Source organism: Melospiza melodia, unplaced genomic scaffold (genome assembly GCF_035770615.1).
Source record: "Melospiza melodia melodia isolate bMelMel2 unplaced genomic scaffold, bMelMel2.pri scaffold_51, whole genome shotgun sequence".
Classification (NCBI taxonomy): Eukaryota; Metazoa; Chordata; class Aves; order Passeriformes; family Passerellidae; genus Melospiza; species Melospiza melodia.
In genome coordinates this window covers 3613263-3632348 of record NW_026948797.1, presented here as the reverse complement: position 1 = coordinate 3632348, position 19086 = coordinate 3613263, and the positions used below count along the sequence as shown (strand labels likewise).

Below are 19086 nucleotides of genomic sequence, written 5' to 3'. Positions count from 1 at the left end.
TGCGCTGTCTGGGGGTCCCTCGGGGGGTCCCCACCGGTCCCCGGGGGTCTCCGTGGGGACCTGGGGGGCCCGTGAGGGGGCGGGGCCCCGGTGTCACGTGGCACGGGCCAACATGGCGGCGCACATGGGACCGGAAGCGGAAGTGGCTCGGTAGAGGCGCCGCGGAGCAGCTGCGACGCCGGCGGGGCCCGGGGGTATGGGGGGGGACCCTGAGGGACCCGGGGGTTACCGGAAGGGATGGAGGGGCTTTGGAGCGTCTGAGAGGTGTCCGGGGGCATCCTATGGGGCAACTCTCAGGTCGGGGAGGGCTGTGGGAGTGGAGGGGGCTCTGTGTGGCGCTGTAGGGGGTATATGGGGGGGTTTAAGGAGGATTTGGGGTGCGAGGCTCCTGTGGGAGGGGTGTGGGGGTTCTGTGAGGGTCTTATGGAGAGTCTATGGAGGTTCTGTGTGGGGCCCGTGGGAATCTGGAGCGTGGGGTGTATGGGGGTCTGTGGGGGATTGTGGGCTGTGACAGAGACAGGGATACTGGGACAGCTTCACGGGGACACTGGAGTGGGACAGGGACATTGGGACAGCTCAATGGGGATAGGGGCGCTGGGACAGCTCGATAGGGACACTGGGGTGGGACAGGGACACTGGGCTGTGACAGAGACAGGGACATTAGGACAGCTCCAGGGGACACCGGGGTGGGACAGGGACATAGGGGTGTAATGCTGGGGTGTGACAGGGACAGCAGGACAGCTCAGTGGGGACACCAAGGTGTGACAGGGGCACTGACAGGGGGGGTTTGGGGTCTGTGGGGCCTGGGGGGGGGTCTGGGTGGCCTTGGGAGGAGCTGTGGGGAATGTGTGGCCTATCAGTGATGCTGGGGGTCCCTGTGGGGTGGGGGGTCCCTGGGGCTGTCTGGGGAATTTGGGGCACCTGGGTGGCATCTCTGGACTCTCCCAGTTCCTCCTAGCGCTGATCTCCCTTTTTCCCTTCCCCAGGCCCTCCTGAGCCCCCTCCCCACCATGTTCCTGCTGCCCTGCTCTGCCCTCGCCCTCCTCCTCCTCACCTGCCTGGCTCTGGAGCCGGCCCCGCGCCGCCCCCCGCCCTCCAACCCCGCGTTCCGCGGCTTCCAGCGGCGCTTCCTGCTGGGCTACCTGCCGGCGCTGGCCGCCGACTGGCTGCAGGGCCCGCTGCTCTTCCAGCTGCTGCACAGCCGCGGCTTCCTGCGCAGCCAGATCGCCGCCCTCTACTCGTGCGGCTTCGCCTCCAACGTCGCCTTCGGCCTCGTCTCGGGGCTTTTCGTGGATCGGCTGGGCCGGAAGAAGTCCTGTGTGCTGTCGTCGGGGCTGTGCTCCGTGTCCTGCCTGCTGCAGCTCTCGCACGATTTCCTGGCCCTGGCGGCCGCCCGGGTCCTGGCGGGGCTCGGCACCTCGCTGCTCTTCTCGGCCTTTGAGTGCTGGTACCTCCACGAGCACCTGGAGCGCCACGACTTCCCTGCCGAGTGGATTCCCGACACCTTCTCGCGCGTGGCGCTCTGGAACAGCGGCCTGGCCGTGGCAGCCGGCCTGCTGGCCTGGCTGCTGGCCGAGGTGCTGCCGCTGGGCCCCGCAGCCCCGTTCCTGGCGGCGCTGCCCTTCCTGGCCCTCTCGGGGATCTTCGCTGGCAAAAACTGGGATGAGAACTACGGCAAGAGCCGGCCCTGCGGGAAGGCCTGCGGGGAAGGCCTTCGGGGCCTCGTGTCCGAGCCCCGGGCGCTGCTCCTGGGGCTGGTGCAGGCCCTGGTGGAGAGCATCCTGCTCATCTTCGCCTTCCTTTGGACGCCCGTGCTGGAGGCGCACGGGATCCCGCTAGGAATCGCCTTCTCGGCGTTCACGGCCGCCAGCGCCGCGGGCTCGGCGCTGTTCCGGCGCGGCGCCACCGGGAGGCTCCGGCTGCAGCCGCTGCGGCTCCTGCCCGGCTCCGTGCTGCTGCTGGCGCTGGCCCTCGTGCTGCTGGCCCTGCCGCTGGACGCCCCCGGCGACTTCCTCGCCGTGCTGCTGCTGCAGCTCTCCTGCGGGATCTACTTCCCGGCCATGGCGTTCCTGCGGCGCCGGCTGGAGCGCGGCGGGGACGCGGCGGGAGGGGCGCGGTGGCTGCGGCTGCCGCTGGGCCTGGCGGTGGCGCTGGCGCTGCCGGCGCTGCCCGGGGACCCCGCGGGGACGCGCGCCGTGCTCGGGGCCGCCGCCCTGGCGGCGCTGGTGGCGCTGGCGGCGGCCGGGGGGGTCCTGGGCACCAGCCGTGGGGACGAGGGGCTGAGGGTGGGGGACGAGGGGCTGCTCGAGGGGGACACCGGGGAGTGACAGGCGCACCGGGACAGGGACACTGGGACAGCTCAGCAGCGACACCTGGCTCTGGTGGGGACACTGGGACAGTTTGAGGGGGTCACCAAGGTGTGACAGGAACACTGGGCTGTGACAGAGACAGGGACACTGGGACAGCTCGATGGGGATAGGGACGCTGGGACACCTCGATGGGGACACTGGAATGGGACAGGGACACTGCGACAGCTCCAGGGGCATAACAGGGTGGGACAGGGACATAGGGGTGTAATGCTGGGGTGTGACAGGGACAGCAGGACAGCTCAGTGGGGACACCAAGGTGTGACAGGGACACCGAGATATGAGAAGGGCAGAGACACTGGGATGTGACAGTGACAGGAGCACCGGGACAGCTCAATGGGGACACCAGGGACACAGGGACAGCTTGATGGAGCACTGGGATTTTACGGGGGCAAGGACAGTAGCACCTGTCTGGGACAGGAACATTGGGGCAGCTCAACAGGGACACCAGAATGTGACAGGGTCAGGGACACAGGGCAAGCCCATGGGGTCATCAGGCAGTGATGCGGTCACAGTGTGACCCCTGTGCTGAGCTGTGAGTGACAGAAACACCCCATGGGGACACTGAGCGGTGAGGGGTCACAGTGTCACCCCACAGTGGACTGTGGGTGGCTGGGACACTCCTTGAGGACACTGAACTGCAGTGGGTCACAGTGCCACCCCATGATGGACTTTGGGTGACAGTGACACTGGGACACCCCGATCATGACAAGGAACTGTGACAGGTCACGGTGTCACCCCCATGGCTGAGCTGTGGGTGACAGTGACACTGGCACACCCCACTGGTGATATTAAGCTGTGACAGGTCACAGTGTCACCTCCATAATGAAATGTAGGTGACAGTGACACTGGGACACCCCGATGGTGACACAGCTCTGCTGGTGACCCATTACCAGTGCCATCCCAACAAGCTCTGGGTGGCAACATGGGGACAGCCCGAGGTGACACTGAGCTGGGACAGATCACGGTGTCACCCCCATAACGAGGGGATGGGGACACTGGTGCACCCCCAGGTAACCCCTGGGCTGTGACAGTCACAGTGCCACCTCCCCCACAGCACAGCAGAGGGGACATGGGGACACCAGACCAGCTGTGGCCTGTGACCAGCCCCGTGTGCTGGCATGGGGGTGGGGGTGTATTAATAACTTAATTAATTTCTAATAAACCCACCCAGCAGAAGTGTTGTGAAGTCCTGCTCCTCCCCCTGGGTCTGGGGGACCCTAAAACCCCCCCAGTGCGGCCCCAGTTCAAACCAGTGACTCCCAGTCCAGCCACATCTCCAGTGCGAGCACAGCACTGCTTTGTCCCCAAGCTGAGCCCCTCAGTGCCCCCAGTATCCTCCAGTTCCCCCAGTCCTCCCAGTAACCCCCCCATCCTCCCAGTTCCCACCTGTCTCCACAGTTTCCTCCATTCCCCCCAATCCCCCCAGTCCTTCCTAGTTGTCCCCAGTCCCCCCCAGTTCTCCCCACTTCCCTCCATTCCCCATGGTTTCCCCCAGTTCCCCCCAGTCCCTCCCAGTCCCCCCCGTTCTCCCCAGTTCCCTCCACTCCCCACGGTTTCCCCCAGTCCCCCCAGTACCCCCCAGTTCCCCCCAGTCCTTCCCAGTCCCCCCCAGTTCTCCCAGTTCCCCACAGTTCCTCCCAGTCCCCCCCGTTCTCTCCAGTTCCCTCCACTCCCCACTGTTTCCCCCAGTCCCCCTCAGTCCCCCCAGTTCCCCCCAGTCCTTCCCAGTTCCCCCAGTCCCCCTCAGTCCTTCCCACTTCCCCCCAGTCCCCCTCAGTGCCCCCAGTTCCCCCCAGTCCCCCTCAGTCCCCCCAGTTCCCCCCAGTCCTTCCCAGTTCCCCCCAGTCCCCCTCAGTCCTTCCCAGTTCCCCCCAGTCCCCCCAGTTCCCCCCAGTCCCCCTCAGTCCCCCCAGTTCCCCCAGTCCCCCCAGTTCCCTCAGTCCCCTTCAGTCCTTCCCAGTTCCCCCCAGTCCTTCCCAGTTCCCCCCAGTCCCCCCGTCCTGCAGGGGGCGCCCTTACACCTCGCCCCCCATGCCTGCAATGTCACGTGATCGTGACGCGCCCTCCCCGCTTTCCTCGCTAGGCTCCGCCTTCCTCCCGTTTCGTCCTCCGATTGGCCGAGGGAGCCGTCAGTCGGGGCGCAGCGGGTGGCGATTGGTCTCCGGAGCACAGTGGGCGGGCACAGGGAGGCGGAAGCGAGTGGGACCCGGATGTGAGCGCGGCCCATGGAGGGGGCGGGACCCCCGGTAAGGGGCGCTGGGGGCTCCGAGGGAGATGGGGAGGGGTCCTGAGGAGCTCTGGGGGCACGGAGAGAGCCCGGGCTGGGGGGTACGGCAGCGATTTGGGGGTCCTGGGCGGAACTGGGGTGGTCGGGGGGGGGTCGCGTGGTGGGGGGCGGCCGCGGTGCGGGGGGAACGGGGGGGTTGGGGGGTGCTGGGGATGGGAAGGGAGACCCCCGGCATGGGGGGACCTCGGTGTGGGGCGAGGGTCGGGGTTGGGCTGCCAGGTGTGATTTGGGGGGATCAAGTGTCATTTGGGCGTGCCAGGTGTGGGTTTGGAGGTGTCAAGTGTGATTTAGGTGTGCCCGATGTGATTTGGGTGTGCCAGGTGTGATTTGGGGTGGGGGGGGTCTTCAAGTGTGATTTGGGTGTGCCAGGTGTGGGTTTGGGGGATGTCAGGTGTGATTTGGGTGTGTCAGGTGTGATTTGGGATGTGAAAGGTGTGGGTTTTGGGGTGTCAGGTGTGATTTGGGTGTGCCAGGTGTGGGTTTTGGGGTGTCAGGTGTGATTTGGGTATGTCAGGTGTGATTTGGGGGAAGTCAGGTGTGATTTTGGGGGGGGTCAGGTGTGATTTGGGTGTGCCAGGTGTGTGTTTGGGGCGGTTTTGGGGTGTCAGCTGTGTGTTTGGGGGCAGTTTTGGGGTGTCAGGTGTGTGTTTGGGTGCCTGATGTGTGTTTGGGGTGCCAGGTGTGTGTTTGGGGGCGGTTTTGGGGTGTCAGGTGTGTGTTTGGGGTGTCAGGTGTGTGTTTGGGGGCGGTTTTGGGGTGTCAGGTGTGTGTTTGGGGTGTCAGGTGTGTGTTTGGGGGCAGTTTTGGGGTGTCAGGTGTGTGTTTGGGGTGTCAGGTGTGTGTTTGGGGGGCGGTTTTATGGTGCCAGGTGTGTGTTTGGGGTGCCAGGTGTGTGTTTGGGGTGTCAGGTGTGTGTTTGGGGGCAGTTTTGGGTGTCAGGTGTGTGTTTGGGGTGTCAGGTGTATGTTTGGGGTGTCAGGTGTATGTTTGGGGTGTCAGGTGTGTGTTTGGGGGCAGTTTTGGGGTGTCAGGTGTGTGTTTGGGGTGTCAGGTGTGTGTTTGGGGCAGTTTTGGGGTGTCAGGTGTGTGTTTGGGGTGTCAGGTGTGTGTTTGGGGGGCGGTTTTGGGGTGTCAGGTGTGTGTTTGGGGTGCCAGGTGTGTGTTTGGGGGGCGGTTTTGGGGGATCTCGGGTTCGGGGGGTTCCTGGCCGACTCGGGGTGTCACTTTCGGCTGTGTCGGTCCCACCCGTCCTTTCGGGGGTCCCAGCGTTGCCTCCCCGCAGGAGCCCCCCGCCATGGATGACCTGAACCTGCACTTCAGGTTCCTCAACTGGCGCCGGCGGATCCGGGAGATCCGGGAGGTGCGGGAGGGCCGGGACCGGGACCGGGATCGCGACCGAGATCGGGGCCTGCGCTGCCAGGAACGCGCCCGGCACATCCTGGTGGACGGGGACACCCTCAGGTACCGGGGGGAGCCCCAGGAGGGGCCGGGGGCACCCACAGAAAGGGGCTGGGGGGCCCAAGGAAGGAAGGAAGGTGGGGGATGCACCCGGGGGGATGGGACGGGGCTGGGGGCACCCGCGGAGCTGAGGGGGGGCTGAGGGTACCGGGGGGGGTCGGGGCTTGTCTCAGCCCCACCCCGCTCCCCGCAGCTACCGCGGCCCCTCGGGCGAGGTCGGCTGCTACGTGGCCCCGCGGCCGCTGACCCGCGACAGCAACTACTTCGAGGTGAGCCGGGGCTGCGGGGGCTGTGCCGGTGTCTGTGCCGGTGTCTGTCCCGGGGGGCCTGTCCCGGGGGGCCTGTCCCGGGGGGCCTGTCCCGGGGGGCCTGTCCCGGGGGGCCTGTCCCGGGGCCTGTCCCGGTGTCTGTCCCGGGGGGCCTGTCCCGGTGTCTGTCCCAGTGTCTGTCCCGGGGGGCCTGTCCCGGGGGTTGTCCCGGGGGTTGTCCCGGTGTCTGTCCCAGTGTCTGTCCCGGTGTCTGTCCCGGTTGTTGTCCCGGTGGTTGTCCCGGTTGTTGTCCCGGTGTCTGTCCCGGTTGTTGTCCCGGGGGTTGTCCCGGGGGGCTGTCCCGGGGGGTTGTCCCGGTGTCTGTCCCGGGGGTTGTCCCGGTTGTTGTCCCGGGGGGCCTGTCCTGGGGGGTTGTCCCGGTTGTTGTCCCGGTGTCTGTCCCGGTGTCTGTCCCAGTGTCTGTCCCAGTGTCTGTCCTGGGGGGCTTGTCCCGGGGGTTGTCCCGGTGTCTGTCCCGGTGTCTGTCCCGGTTGTTGTCCCGGTTGTTGTTCCCGGTTGTTGTCCGGTGTCTGTCCCGGTGTCTGTCCCGGTGGTTGTCCCGGTGGTTGTCCCGGTTGTTGTCCCGGGGGGCTGTCTCCCGGGGGGCTGTCCCGGTGTCTGTCCCGGTGTCTGTCCCGGGGGGCTGTCCCGGTGTCTGTCCCGGTGTCTGTCCCGGGGGGCTGTCCCGGTGTCTGTCCCGGTGTCTGTCCCGGTTGTTGTCCCGGTGGTTGTCCGGTTGTTGTCCCGGGGGCTGTCTCCCGGGGGGCTGTCCCGGTGTCTGTCCCGGTGTCTGTCCCGGAGGGCTGTCCCGGTGTCTGTCCCGGTGTCTGTCCCGGTTGTTGTCCCGGTGGTTGTCCCGGTTGTTGTCCCGGGGGGCTGTCCCGGGGCCTGTCCCGGTGTCTGTCCCGGCGGACACGGAGCCCTGACCCCCCCCGGGCCGTGCCCAGGTGTCCATCGTGGACAGCGGCGTCCGCGGCACCATCGCCGTGGGGCTGGTCCCGCACTGCCACAGCCTCGAGCACCCCCCGGGATGGGGGCCCGGCTCCGTCGCCTACCACGCCGATGATGGAAAGTGAGTCGCGATAGCGGGGGCGGGGCCGGGAGGGCGGGATCGTTCGGGGAGTGGGGATGTCGCGATAGGTGGCGGAGAAGTGTTGGGATAATTGCGGGTGTTGGGATAGTAAGGAATTTCAGGACGCTGGTAGATGTCAGGATGTGAGATGAGGAATTAAATGATTGGGGATGTCAGGGGTATTGGGATAGCAGGGGTGTCGGGATATTGGGGAGTGTTGGGACATTGGGGGTGTCAGATATTGAGGGGTGTTGGATATGGGGGAGTGTTGGGAGCTTGGGGGTTTTGGATATTGGGGAGTGTTGGGACATTGGGGGTGTCAGATATTGAGGGGTGTTGGATATGGGGGTTTTGGATACTGGGGAGCGCTGGGCCTTGGGGGTGTTGGATATGGGGGAGCCAGGGGGGCAGCAGGACTGGGAGGTGCTGGGAGGCACTGGGGCCTTAGTGACACCCCCCCCAATCTGACCCCCCCTTTTTGGGGTCCCCCCGGTTTTGGGGTGCCCCAGGCTCTACAGTGGCCGGGCCAAGGGGCGCCAGTTCGGCTCCAAGTGCAGCTCCGGGGACCGGATCGGCTGTGGCGTTGAGAGGGGCTCGTTCGGAGCCCCCCCAGCCCAGGTTTTCTTCACCAAGAACGGCCAGAGGGTGAGGGGATCCCCCCCACTTCCTACTTTGGAGTTTCCCTAAATCCCAGATGGGGGGCCTGGGGGTGCCCCTGAGCCCCCCTGACGCCCTGGCTCCCTCAATTGCAGGTGGGGGGTCTGGGGGTGCCCCTGTCGCCCCCGGGGCTGTTCCCAGCCGTGGGGCTGCACTCGCTGGGCGAGGAGGTTCGGCTGCACCTGCCCCCCCCCGGGCCCCCCGAGGATGAGGGGGGGGCCATGCTGGTGGACAGCCTGGAGGAGGAGTGGGGGAGGCTCCACGACGTGCGGCTCTACGGCTCCGTGAGCACCCGGGAGCCCGGCGGGGAAATGGGGGCTGGAGCCTCCCCCAGGCTGGGGATGGCCCAGGGGGGTGGGGAGGGGGCTCAGAATGAGGGTGCAGGGGAATGGGGTTGGATGAGATTGGATCCCCTCCCTGGGTTGGGAGGTCGGAGATTGAGGTTATGAGGTGAGAAGAGCTGGGCTCTGGGAGTTTGAGTGAGGACAGTTTTGGGGATGGGATAAAAAGGGTCCCCAATCCTGGGGAGGGTGAAAAGGGGGGCTGTGACACGGGGCTGGGCTAAGGGGGTCCCAGCAGAAACATCAGGAGTCTGGGGGTTCTTGGGTGCCCCTCAAATCCCCTGTGCATCCCCCCCAACCCTCTATGGCTCCCCCTCTCAGCCCCTGTGATCCCCCAACTCCCCCAGCACCGCTCAAACCCTCCCAGGTGCTGGTTTTAAGTGGGGAAGGGAATGAATTTTGTGGATCTGGGGCTGGTCCGGGTTGGGGGGCGCCCCCTTTCCCCCCTCTCTGAGCCCCCCCGCGCCCCCCCAGGTGTTGGAGTACGTGGGGAAGGGGAAGAGCATCGTGGATGTGGGGCTGGCCCAGGCGCGGCGGCCGCTCAGCCCCCGCAGCCACTACTTCGAGCTGGAGATCCTGGACCCCGGCGAGAAGTGCTACATCGCCCTGGGCGTGGCCAGGAAGGTGCGCGGGGGGCTCGGAATTGGGGTACGGGGGGGCTGGCGGGGGTGGAGACACCTCCGGAGCTGGGGGTGGTAGGGAAGTGGGTCAAAAATGGGGGTCTGGGGGTTACAGAGGGAGTAAAGGGGGGCTGGAGCCTCCTGCAGGGCTGGGAGTGGCCATGGAAGGAGGGGAGGGGGCTCAGGTTTGGGGTACGGGGGGGCTGGAGCTCCTCCCCGAAAGGTGGGGGTAGGGTGTCAGAAATGAGGGTCTGGGGGGGGGAAATTGGGGTCTGTGAGTTGGGGGGGGGCTTGACCCCCCACATTGCCATTGCCTTCACCTCTGTCCCTCCCCTGTGCCCCCCCCAGGATTACCCCAAAAATCGTCACCCTGGCTGGAGCAGGGGCTCGGTGGCCTACCATGCAGGTGAGCCCCCCAAAAGTGGGGGGGACCCCCAGATGCCGGAACCCCCCAAACACGGGACCCCAATAGTGGCACCTCCTTGTACTCTTTCTGCCCCTGAAAACCCCTTTCCCATTTTTCCTCTTTATTTGGGTTGCAACCTCCCTTCTTCCTTCCTCCATCTTTTTCCTCTTCATCCTCTTCCTTTCCCAACCAGTATCCTCCCTTTTTTTGGGGTGCACTTCTATGGGGAGATCTGAGGGGTGGTTTCCAGCACCTTGGGGTGGGGGGCCCTGTGGCCTCTTCCTCCCCCTTTTCCACCCTTTTAGCTCCTTTCTCCCCCTTTTCCCTTTCACCTCCTTCATCCTTTTTTCCTTTTCCTTTCTTTTCCTTTTCCTTTTCCTTTTCCTTTTCCTTTTCCTTTTCCTTTTCCTTTCCTTTTCCTTTTCCTTTTCCTTTTCCTTTTCCTTTTCCTTTTCCTTTTCCTTTTCCTTTTCCTTTTCCTTTTCCTTTTCCTTTTCCTTTTCCTTTTCCTTTTCCTTTTCCTTTTCCTTTTCCTTTCCCTTCCCTCCCTCCCTTTCCCTTTCCCTCCCTCTTCTGTTTTTGGGATGCAGCCCCATGGAGGGCTCCTCCTCATGACATGATTTGGGGATCCCTCTGTGCACCTCCATCCCAGTTGTCCCCTTGCTCCTTTTCCCTTCCTCCTCCTCCTCCCCTATTTCAGCCCGTTTCTCCCCCTTTCTTTGGGGTGCACTGCCATGGAGGGTATCTCGGGGTTTCTTCCACGAACTGGGGGGTTCCCCCTAATTCGAGGTCTCCCCTACAGACGACGGAAAGCTGTTCCATGGCAGCGGGGTCGGAGATCCCTTCGGCCCCCGCTGCTACAAGGGCGACGTGATGGGCTGTGGGATCATGTTCCCTCGGGACTACGGCCGGGACAGCGAAGGTACCGCGGGGCTGCGGCCCCCCGAGGCTGGGCGGGCTCGGGGCGGGCCCCTCACCCTTGTCCCCGCCCCAGGTGACAGCGATGACGCCTCGGAGCCCCCGAGGTGAAGGTGAAGGTGCGCAACGTGATGTACCTGGAGGAGGAGGAGGAGGAGGAGGAGGAAGAGGAGGAGGAAGAAGAGGATGGGGAGGACATGGAGCAGGAGCAGGAGGGCAGGAAGGTCGTGGTAAGGGTGGGGATACCCGCAAAAAAAAAAAAAAAAAAAAAAAACAAAAAACTGTGCCCTAAGAAAGCCCCAAAAAGCTCCTCCTTCACCCCAAAATTCTCCTTTGTCCATCGTAGGGATCCTCTTGAATCCATCTGGGATTTTGGGGGATTGGGGTGTCCCACCCCCCCTAATATTTTAGGGTGACCCCTGGTTTGTCTGCGATCCCCACACGTGCTTGTGCTGCACCCCTGGACCCTCCATCACACCAAAAATCCCCCCTTGGGTTCCCTCACCGTGCCTCACCCTGGGGTCACCCCCTTTGCCCCCACTTTATTGGAGATTGGGGTCTCCCCGCCCCCCCCTCACATTTTCGGGTGACTCTGCTGTGTGTCCCTGAACCCCCCTCCCTGTGTTTGTGCCCTGTCACCCAAAAATCCCCTACACCCCCTTTTGGCTCATCTTTCCTTGCCTTACTCCCCCCCTTCACCCCTGTTATTTTGGGGGGGGGGGGTCTGTCTGCTGCCCCCCAGTCTCGGGGTGACCCCCCCGGTTTGTGCTCCCCCAGGTGTTCTTCACTCGGAACGGGATGGTCGTGGGGCGCAGGAGGTTGGGGTCCCCCCCCGGGGGGCTCTTCCCCACTGTGGGATGCTCAGCACTGGTGAGAAGGTCAAGGTGGACCTGCACCCCCTGAGTGGATAAAGGGGGGATCCGCGTGGGGCCCCCCAAAACCTAAAACCCTGCGGTGCTCCTGGTGTCCCCCACCGGGCCCTCCCAGTGCACTTTAGGGGGTTTCCACAGCAGTGGGGACCCCCCCAAGGTGGTTTTTAGGGGGTTCACTCCTGCCCCACCCCCATAATGTTCCTCTTATGGGGCCTCTTTGGGGTGGGGGGTTCCCCTCATTGAATCCCCCCTCAAAAGTACCCCCCACCCATGCCCCCCTGGATGGTTTTTGGGGAGTCTCAGCCATGGCCCCCTCATTTTTGGGGGACTCAATCCTGTCCCCCCCCCAATTATCCCAGTGACCCCCAGGTGGATTTGGGGTGTCAGTCCTGCCCCTCCCACAATGGGTGACCCTCGTGCCCCCAACCAGAGCCCCCCAAATCACCCCCTTGACCGTCCCCACCCACCCAACCCCTCCCACTCCACTGACCCCCAGTGCCCCCCAAATCACACTTGCACCCCTCATCTCTTCCAGCGCTCCCCATTCCTGGGGGGGTTCCAGGGGGCAGAATTTGGGGTCCCCCATCATGAATGTAACCAGACCCTTCCAATTCCACGGAACCCCCAGAGTCCCCAGCTCCGTGCTGGGGGCTGGGCTGGTTTTGGGGTCCCCTTTGATGTTTGCACATGGCGGGGGGGGGTCCCCATGCCGCCCCCCCCCCCCCCAAATAAACCCATTTCTTACACCAAAATAAATGTAGATTTATTGGGGTTCCTCCAGGACCCCCAAATTGCAGGGGGTGTCCTGTGCCCCCTTTTCTACCAACCTCCACTTCTTCACTTGAGGGGACGGTCAGGGGGGTATAGGAAGTTTTGGGGGGCCTTCAAGGGCTGTTGGAGGGTCTGGGGAGTATTGGGAGGGTTTAAGGGGGAGTTTGGGGGTCCCCAGTAGGACTTTGGTGCTTAAGATGGTGGGAAGGACGATTATGGGGGTCCCCTTGTGCTCCCTCAAATCGGGGTGTCTGGAGGGTTTGGGGGATCCGGGGGTGGTTTTGGGGGGGGTTTGGGGGTGTTCAAGACCGTGGTGATGAAGGTGATGATGGAGGGGGTTGGTTATGTGTGTCCCCTTGTCCCCCCCCCCTTGGCACAGGGGACTCCAGGGTGTTCTGGGGGTCCCCAGGGTGGTTTGGGGGTCCCTCAGTGTCGTGTCCCCAGCAGGACCTCTGTGAACGTGGGGGGGGGGAGTCCCACTGGGTTTGGAGGGTGCCCCCGAGCCCCCCCTGCCTCGGGGGGGTTTTTGGGTGCGGGGGCGGTCCCCGGTGTCCCTCAGTGCCGCGTCCCCAGCAGCACTTTGGTGACGAAGGTGACGATGGCGCCCGCTGGCTGCTCGGGGTCCAGCTCCGCGAACACGTGGCACGCGTTGCCCCCCCCCGGCGCCCCCGCCTGCTTCGCCACGAACCCGAAAATCCTGGGGGGGGCCGGCGGGGGGGGGGGGGGGTGTAAGGCCAGAGTCAGAGCCGTGCCCCCCCCTCCTTCCCGGGGGTCCCGTTCTGGGGTCTCCCCACCTACCTGGCCGTGGTCCCGTCGGGGTTTGCCCACCTGGGGGTGGTTGGAGGGGTTGGGAGGTCAGGGAGGGTTTGGGAGGTGGGGGTTCCCCCCGTGCCCCCCCCGTGCCCCCCCGTCCCCCCCCTTGCCCCCCTGTGCCCTCTCCGTGCCCCTCCTGTGCCCCCCCGTGCCCCCTCACCGGCGCTCCTGCGGGTCGGTGCCGCAGTGGGTGACGCTGCTCACGGGGTAGTGCCGGCGGAAAAACAGTCTGGGGGGGCAGCGGGGGGGGCACGGGTGAGGGGCAGGGCAGGGTGCCGAGGGGTTCGGGGGGTGTCGGGGTTTGGGGGATCAGTGGTTTGGGGATTCAGGGTTTCCAGGGGTCGGTGGTTTGGGCGTTGGAGGTCGGTGTTTCGGGCTTGGGAGGTTTGGGGGGTCGGTGGTTTTGGGGGATCTCGGTTTGAAGGGGCCCTGGTGTGGGGGTTGGGAGGTTTGGGGAGGGTCGGGGTTTGGGTTGTGGGGCTCAGAGGGGTCTGGGTTTGGGCTTTGTGGGGGCTCAGAGGGGTCTGGGTTTGGGGTTCGGGGGTTCGGGGGTGCCTCACTTGCGCTGCCGGTCCGTCAGGGTGATCCCTGCACCGACACCTTGAAGTGCACGGGGCTGGGGGGGGGCCGCGGGGACCCCCCCGCGCTCGAGGCCCCCTCCAGGAGGGACCCCACGGCCTTGGCCACGGCCTGGGGCCCCAGTCAGGGCCTCGGTGCCCACCGAGCCCAGGAACAGCACGGAGCAGGCTGGGGGGCAACGGGGGGAGCTGCTCAAACCAGGAGCAGCACCCCAAACCCGGGACCAGCACCCCAAACCCGGACCAGCACCCCAAACCGGGACCAGCACCCCAAACCGGGACCAGCCTCCCCAAAACAAGGACAGCACCCCAAACCGGGACCAGCCTCCCCAAAACCAGGACCAGCACCCAAACCCGGGACCAGCACCACAAAACCGGGACCAGCCACCCAAAACCAGGACCAGCACCCCAAACCAGGACCAGCCTCCCAAAACCAGGAGCAGCACCCCAAACCGGGACCAGCACTACAAACCCAGGAGCAGCACCCCAAAACCAGGACCAGCACCCCAAAACCGGGACCAGTGTCCCCAAAACCGGGACCAGCACCCCAAAACCAGGACCAGCACCCCAAAACCGGACCAGAGTCCCCAAAACCGGGACCAGCACCCCAAAACCAGGACCAGTGTCCGCAAACTGGGCCCAACCTCCCCAAAACCGGACCTGCCCCCGCAGGGCCCCCTGTCCCGCTGCCAGCCCCACACGGTGACCCAATGCCCGTGCCTGCAGTGCCCCAGTGCCCCTCCCACGCCAGTGCCCCCACTCCGGTGCCCCCCGTGCCCAGCCCCACCTGCCCCCTGCCTCAGGAGGGCTCCGCCGTGCTGACATTGGGGGGTCCCGGCGGCTCCGGGGGCTCCTCCTGCAGCTCTGGGAGGCAGGCTCAGGGTGGGGGGCCGGCCGGGCCCCCCGGAACTGTCCCGGCCGGCGGAGTTTGGGGGGCTCTGGGGGCTTTTGGGGCTGGAGCAGTCTCTGAGGGGTCCCATCAGCTTTTCGGGGGGTGTCCCCGCAATTTTGGGGGTTCCTGCGGTTTTGGGGCTCCCGCAGTTTTGGGGCATCCAGCGGATGTTCAGGGGTCCACGTAGGGGTTTTGGGGTGTCCTCGCCGTTTGTGAGGTGTTCCTCGTGGGTTTTGGAGGTTTCCCAGGGGAGTTTTGGAGTTTGCCTGCGGAGCTTTTGGGGGGCTCCGGGAGTTTGGGGGTGTCTCCGTGGGGTTTTTGGGGTGTCTCCCATGGCTTTGGGTTTCTCCGGGGGCTTTTGGTGTGTCCCGGGAAGGAGTTGGGGAGGTGTACCCGCAGTTGGAGGGGGGGTTCCTGTGGGGGTTTCGGGGTGTTCCCGCAGTTTTTGGGGTGCCTACCTGCGTGGGGGATGCGGAGGGTGCAGGGCAGTGAGATGGGGGTGATGGAATGCTGCAGCACCAGCGCTGGGAGGCTCCCTGGGGAGAAGAGGGGTCAGGGCACCCCAAAACCCCCACGGACTGCCCGAAGCCCCCACAGATTCCCTCGGACCCCAACCCGCCCCACCGACCCCTCTGAGGCCCCCAGAGCTCCCCTTGAGACCCACTGACCCCCACAGCCCCTCCCACCGACCTGGGACCCCCCCAGACCCCCCCAGTGCCCCCCGAGCGCCCCTCACCAAAGTAGGGCTCCTCGGGGCACCCCCGGATTTTGACGCCCCTCGGGCCCGTCTCGATCAGGAAGTGCCGCACCAGCTGCTCCTGGGGGTCCCCTGGGGGGCCGGGGGCGTCAGAGGCCAGCGAGACCCCCGAGATCGCCCCCGCCCCCCCAGGGGGTGTCCATGGGGGGTTCAGGGGGTGTTGGGGGTGTCCAACCCCCCACGGCCCCCCAGAACTGCGGGGGGGGGGGGGGGGTCTCTGGGTAGATTTGGGGGCTGCTGGTGGGGAATTTGGGGGGATTTTCAGGGGTGCCAGGGTGTTGGGATGTCAGAGCCCTGGGAGACGCCCGATACCCCCCTCCCAGCCGCCCAATATTCCATAGGAAGTGGATTTGGGGCACGCCGGGGGGGTCTGTGGGGGGCCATACCCGCTCTGGAGGCGGCGCGGGGCGGCGGGACCCCCACCCTGAGCGCCAGCCCGAAGGCCCCCGGGAAGCTGCTGCTGCGGCGGACGAGGAACGAGCCGGGAGGGGCCGCCTTGAGCAGCGCCACGGCTGGGGAGACACGGGGGGGTCACACGGGGGAGGGGGCACACGGGGGGGACCCCACCGACCCCCCCTGTTCAACCCTCGAAGCCACCCACAGACCTCAGCCGTGACTCCCCCACAGATCCCTCCCGGACCCCCCGGTGCTCCCCACAGCACCCACTGACCCCTCCCTCGCTGACCCCCCCTCGCTGACCCCCCCCTCGCTGACCCCCCCGTTCTCCCCTGATCCCCTCAATCCCCCTCAGGACCCCCCCAAACCCCCGTACCTTCCTCCCGGGACAGCCCCGGTTTGTACCAGAACTTGCTCGTGTCCTGCACGAAGGTGCCCCCGGGGGGGTCCCGCCCGGCCCCTCCCCCGCCGAGGGCGCTCCCCTGGGCGCCCCCCGGGCTGCGCTGGGGTGAGGAGGGGTCGCGGGGCCCCCCGGGGCCGGCGGGTGCCGCTTCTCGGGCAGGGGCGGCTGCGGCGGCGGGGGGGAACCGGGGGTGCCGCTGCCGGGGGAGGGGGCGCGGGGGGGGCCCGGCCAGGGCGTCCCCTCAATGGGGCATCCGCCGTCCTGGGGGGCACAGAGAGAGGGAGACCCCCAAAAACCCTCTGAGGGGGGGCACAGAGAGAGAGGAGAACCCCAAAAACCCTCTGAGGGGGGGCACAGAGAGAGGGAGAACCCCAAAACCCTCTGAGGGGGGGCACAGAGAGAGGGAGACCCCCAAAAACCCTCTGAGGGGGGGCACAGAGAGAGGGAGAACCCCAAAACCCTCTGAGGGGGGGGGCACAGAGAGAGAGGAGACCCCAAAAACCCTCTGGGGGTGGGGGGGCACAGAGAGACAGGAGACCCCCAAAAACCCTCGGGGGGGGGGGGGGTCACAGAGAGAGGGGAGACCCCCAAAATCCTCATGGGGGGCACAGAGAGAGGAGACCCCCAAAAACCCTCGGGGGGGGGCATGGGAGACCCCCAAAAACCCTCGGGGGGGGGGGGGCACAGAGAGATGGGAGACCCCCAAAACCCTCGGGGGGGCCTCCACAGACCTGTCCCCGGTGTCTCCTTTCCCCCGGCACTCCCCAACACCCCCGCGCCCCCCAGGTACCCCTTTAACCCCCCCAAATCCCCCAGCCTCCCTCAGCTCCCCCAAGCCCTCTGTGGCCACGACCCCTCCCCAGAACGCCCCCAGCCCCTTCAGACCCCCCTCAATCCCCCCTTTAACCCCACCAAACCCTTTCGATCCCTCCAAACCCAAACTCCCCCCAGCCCCCCATTAACCCCTTCGCGCCCCCATCGTTACCTGTCGGCTCCTGGGGCTCCCCCACGGCGGGGGGGTCGTAGCCCCCTTTTCCGGGGGGGGCTCCCGCTCCGCTCCCAGCCCGGGCGGCCGCAGTGGGGGCAATTCGGGGGCTCCGGAGGCGGCGCGGGGGGGTCCCCCCAGCCATGGCCGCCGTAAATGGGGCGGGTGGGCAGCGGGGAGATGCCCCCCCAGCCCTGGCAGTCCTGGCAGGGGCAGAGGGGCGGGAGCCCCCCCAAAAGCAGGTACCCCCCCGCCACGGGGCGCCCGTAGCTCCCCCACGGGGGGAACCCCTCGGACAGCGAGCGCTGCACCCCCCGTTTGGGGGCGTCCCGGGAGGGGGCCAGGCTGGCCCGGCGGCACAGGGGGGGGCACGGGGGGGCCCAAGGGCTCGGCGGGGTGGGGGACACCGGGAGGCTGTGAGCGGCACAGGGGGGGCTCTGGGGCGCTGCGATGCCGTGGGGTGCGGGGGGGCTGTGCAGGGAGGGGGTCCCGTGGGCTCCCGGGGCGCTCAGGGGTGCGGGGGGCCGTGGGGCATGGGGGGGGCTGGGAGTCCCTCGGATATCGGGGTGATGTGGGACATGGGGAGCCCGGGGGATGCCGGGGTGCCGTGGGGTTTTGGGGGGCTGTAGGATGTCGGGGAGCTGTGGGGGGCTGGGCTCTCCTGCGATGTCGGGGTCCCATAGGGTGTCAGGGTCTCGTGGATCAGCGGGGTCCCGTGGGGGACTGGGGGGCTGTAGGACACCGGGGACTTCTGGGCTGGGGGGGGGCTCTGGGGAGTGTGGGGGCCCTGGGGCGTTGGGGATCCGTGAGATGGGGGGGTCCCGTAGGATTTTGGCGTCCCATAGGGTGATGGGGACCCCTGGGATGTTGGGGTGCCGTACGGAGTCGGGGTCTCCAGGGATGTTGGGGTGCCGTGGGACGCTGGGGGGCTGTAGGGCAGCAGCGAGCCCTGGAATGTGAAGGTCCCCTGGGATCCCAAGGTGCTGTTGGGCACCAGGGTGTCCTGGGAAAGTGGGGTCCCGTGGAATGTCGGGGACCCCCGGCATATTGGGGTCCTGTGGGTGCCATATGGCACAGGGACCCCGTGCGATATTGGGGTCCCGGGGGATGCTGGGGGGCCATGGGGCGCCGGCTCCCGTAGGAAGCTGGGGACCCCTGGGGTGCTGGGGGGCCATGGGGTGTCAGGGTCCCGCAGGGCTTTGAGGGTCATAGGGTGTGGGGGACCCCTGGGGTTTGGGGGCTGCACAGGATGTGGGGAAGCCGTGGGGTGTCAGGGTCCCGGGGGGGCTGAGGGACCCCCGGCATATTGGGGTCCTGTGGGTGCCATATGGCACAGGGACCTCCGTGCGATATTGGGGTCCCGGGGGATGCTGGGGGGCCATGGGGCGCCGGGCTCCCGTAGGAAGCTGGGGACCCCTGGGTGTGCTGGGGGGCCATGGGGTGTCAGGGTCCCGCAGGGCTTTGAGGGGTCATAGGTGTGTGGGGGACCCCTGGGGTTTGGGGGCTGCACAGGATGTGGGGAAGCCGTGGGGTGTCAGGGTCCCGGGGGGGCTGTGGAGAGCGGGGGTCCCATGGAATGGGGGGGTCCCGTGGGATAGGGGGGTCTTATGGGATATTGGGGTCCCATAGGACAGCAGCGTCCCGTGAGATGGGGGGGTCCCGTGGGACACGGGGGTCTCATGGAAGAGGGGGGTCCCGTGGGATATGGGGGTCCTGTAGGGTGTTGGATTCCCGTAGGGCGCTGGGCTCCCGAGTGCCTCGGGGCTCCCATGGGCTGCGGGTGGTCCCAAGCGCTTCGGGGGTGTCGGGGGGCTCCTCCCCCGGGCCGGGGCTCTCGCGGCCCCCCCGAACCCCGAACCCCCCCAGCAGCTGCTCCAGCTCCCGGCGCTCGGCGGCCGTGGGGGGCGGGGGGGCGGCCGTGGGGGGCTCCGGGGGGGGGCTGGGGACTCTGATTCCCCCCCGTGGGAGGAGGGACCCCCCTTCTTCTGCACGCGGGCGTAGGGGCTGCCATCCAGGGGACCCCAGGTGTGGGAGGGCTCTGAGGCGGGAGAAGGGCAGTCAAACCCCCCTCCACCCGCACCCCCAAACCCCCACGGGACCCCCCGTGCTCTCCCCGACCCCTTCAGGCCATGGGGACCCCCCCCCGTACACCCATGCTGCCCCTCAGAGCCCCACGGGCACCA

The 19086-nt window shown here is 66.7% G+C and overlaps 3 protein-coding genes across 3 annotated transcripts in view; 2 read left to right on the top strand and 1 right to left on the bottom strand.

The window, feature by feature from the left end:
• Nucleotides 1–203: 203 nt before the first annotated feature.
• On the top strand, nt 204–3545 carry MFSD5 (major facilitator superfamily domain containing 5). Its single transcript, XM_063147771.1, has 2 exons — nt 204–264; nt 987–3545. The coding sequence occupies exon 2, from the start codon at nt 1011–1013 to the stop codon at nt 2325–2327; it is 1317 nt and encodes a 438-aa protein (XP_063003841.1). The 5' UTR covers nt 204–264; nt 987–1010; the 3' UTR covers nt 2328–3545.
• A 2391-nt stretch (nt 3546–5936) lies between these two features.
• SPRYD3 (SPRY domain containing 3) lies at nt 5937–12130 on the top strand. Its single transcript, XM_063147768.1, is given in 12 exon segments — nt 5937–6117; nt 6308–6383; nt 7370–7494; nt 8004–8139; nt 8247–8435; nt 8967–9116; nt 9461–9518; nt 10321–10440; nt 10513–10533; nt 10536–10666; nt 11214–11286; nt 11289–12130. Coding segments are annotated over 12 exon segments (1305 nt in total). The 5' UTR covers nt 5937–5950; the 3' UTR covers nt 11348–12130.
• Nucleotides 12131–12490: 360 nt separating this feature from the next.
• Nucleotides 12491–19086, bottom strand: part of TNS2 (tensin 2) — a 14608-nt gene continuing 8012 nt past the window's right edge. The window contains 15 exon segments of the mRNA XM_063147808.1: nt 12491–12776; nt 12878–12907; nt 13053–13121; nt 13453–13483; nt 13486–13591; nt 13593–13639; nt 14275–14334; nt 14821–14898; nt 15099–15191; nt 15506–15631; nt 15892–16114; nt 16205–16217; nt 16904–17374; nt 17422–18170; nt 18590–18941. Of these exon segments, the coding sequence (XP_063003878.1) occupies nt 12635–12776; nt 12878–12907; nt 13053–13121; nt 13453–13483; nt 13486–13591; nt 13593–13639; nt 14275–14334; nt 14821–14898; nt 15099–15191; nt 15506–15631; nt 15892–16114; nt 16205–16217; nt 16904–17374; nt 17422–18170; nt 18590–18941 (2590 nt within the window). The 3' untranslated portion in view covers nt 12491–12634.

Coding starts and splice junctions, on each gene's coding strand:
- MFSD5 (XM_063147771.1), top strand. CDS start 1,011: ATGTTCCTGCTGCCCTGCTCTGCCCTCGCCCTCCTCCTCCTCACCTGC.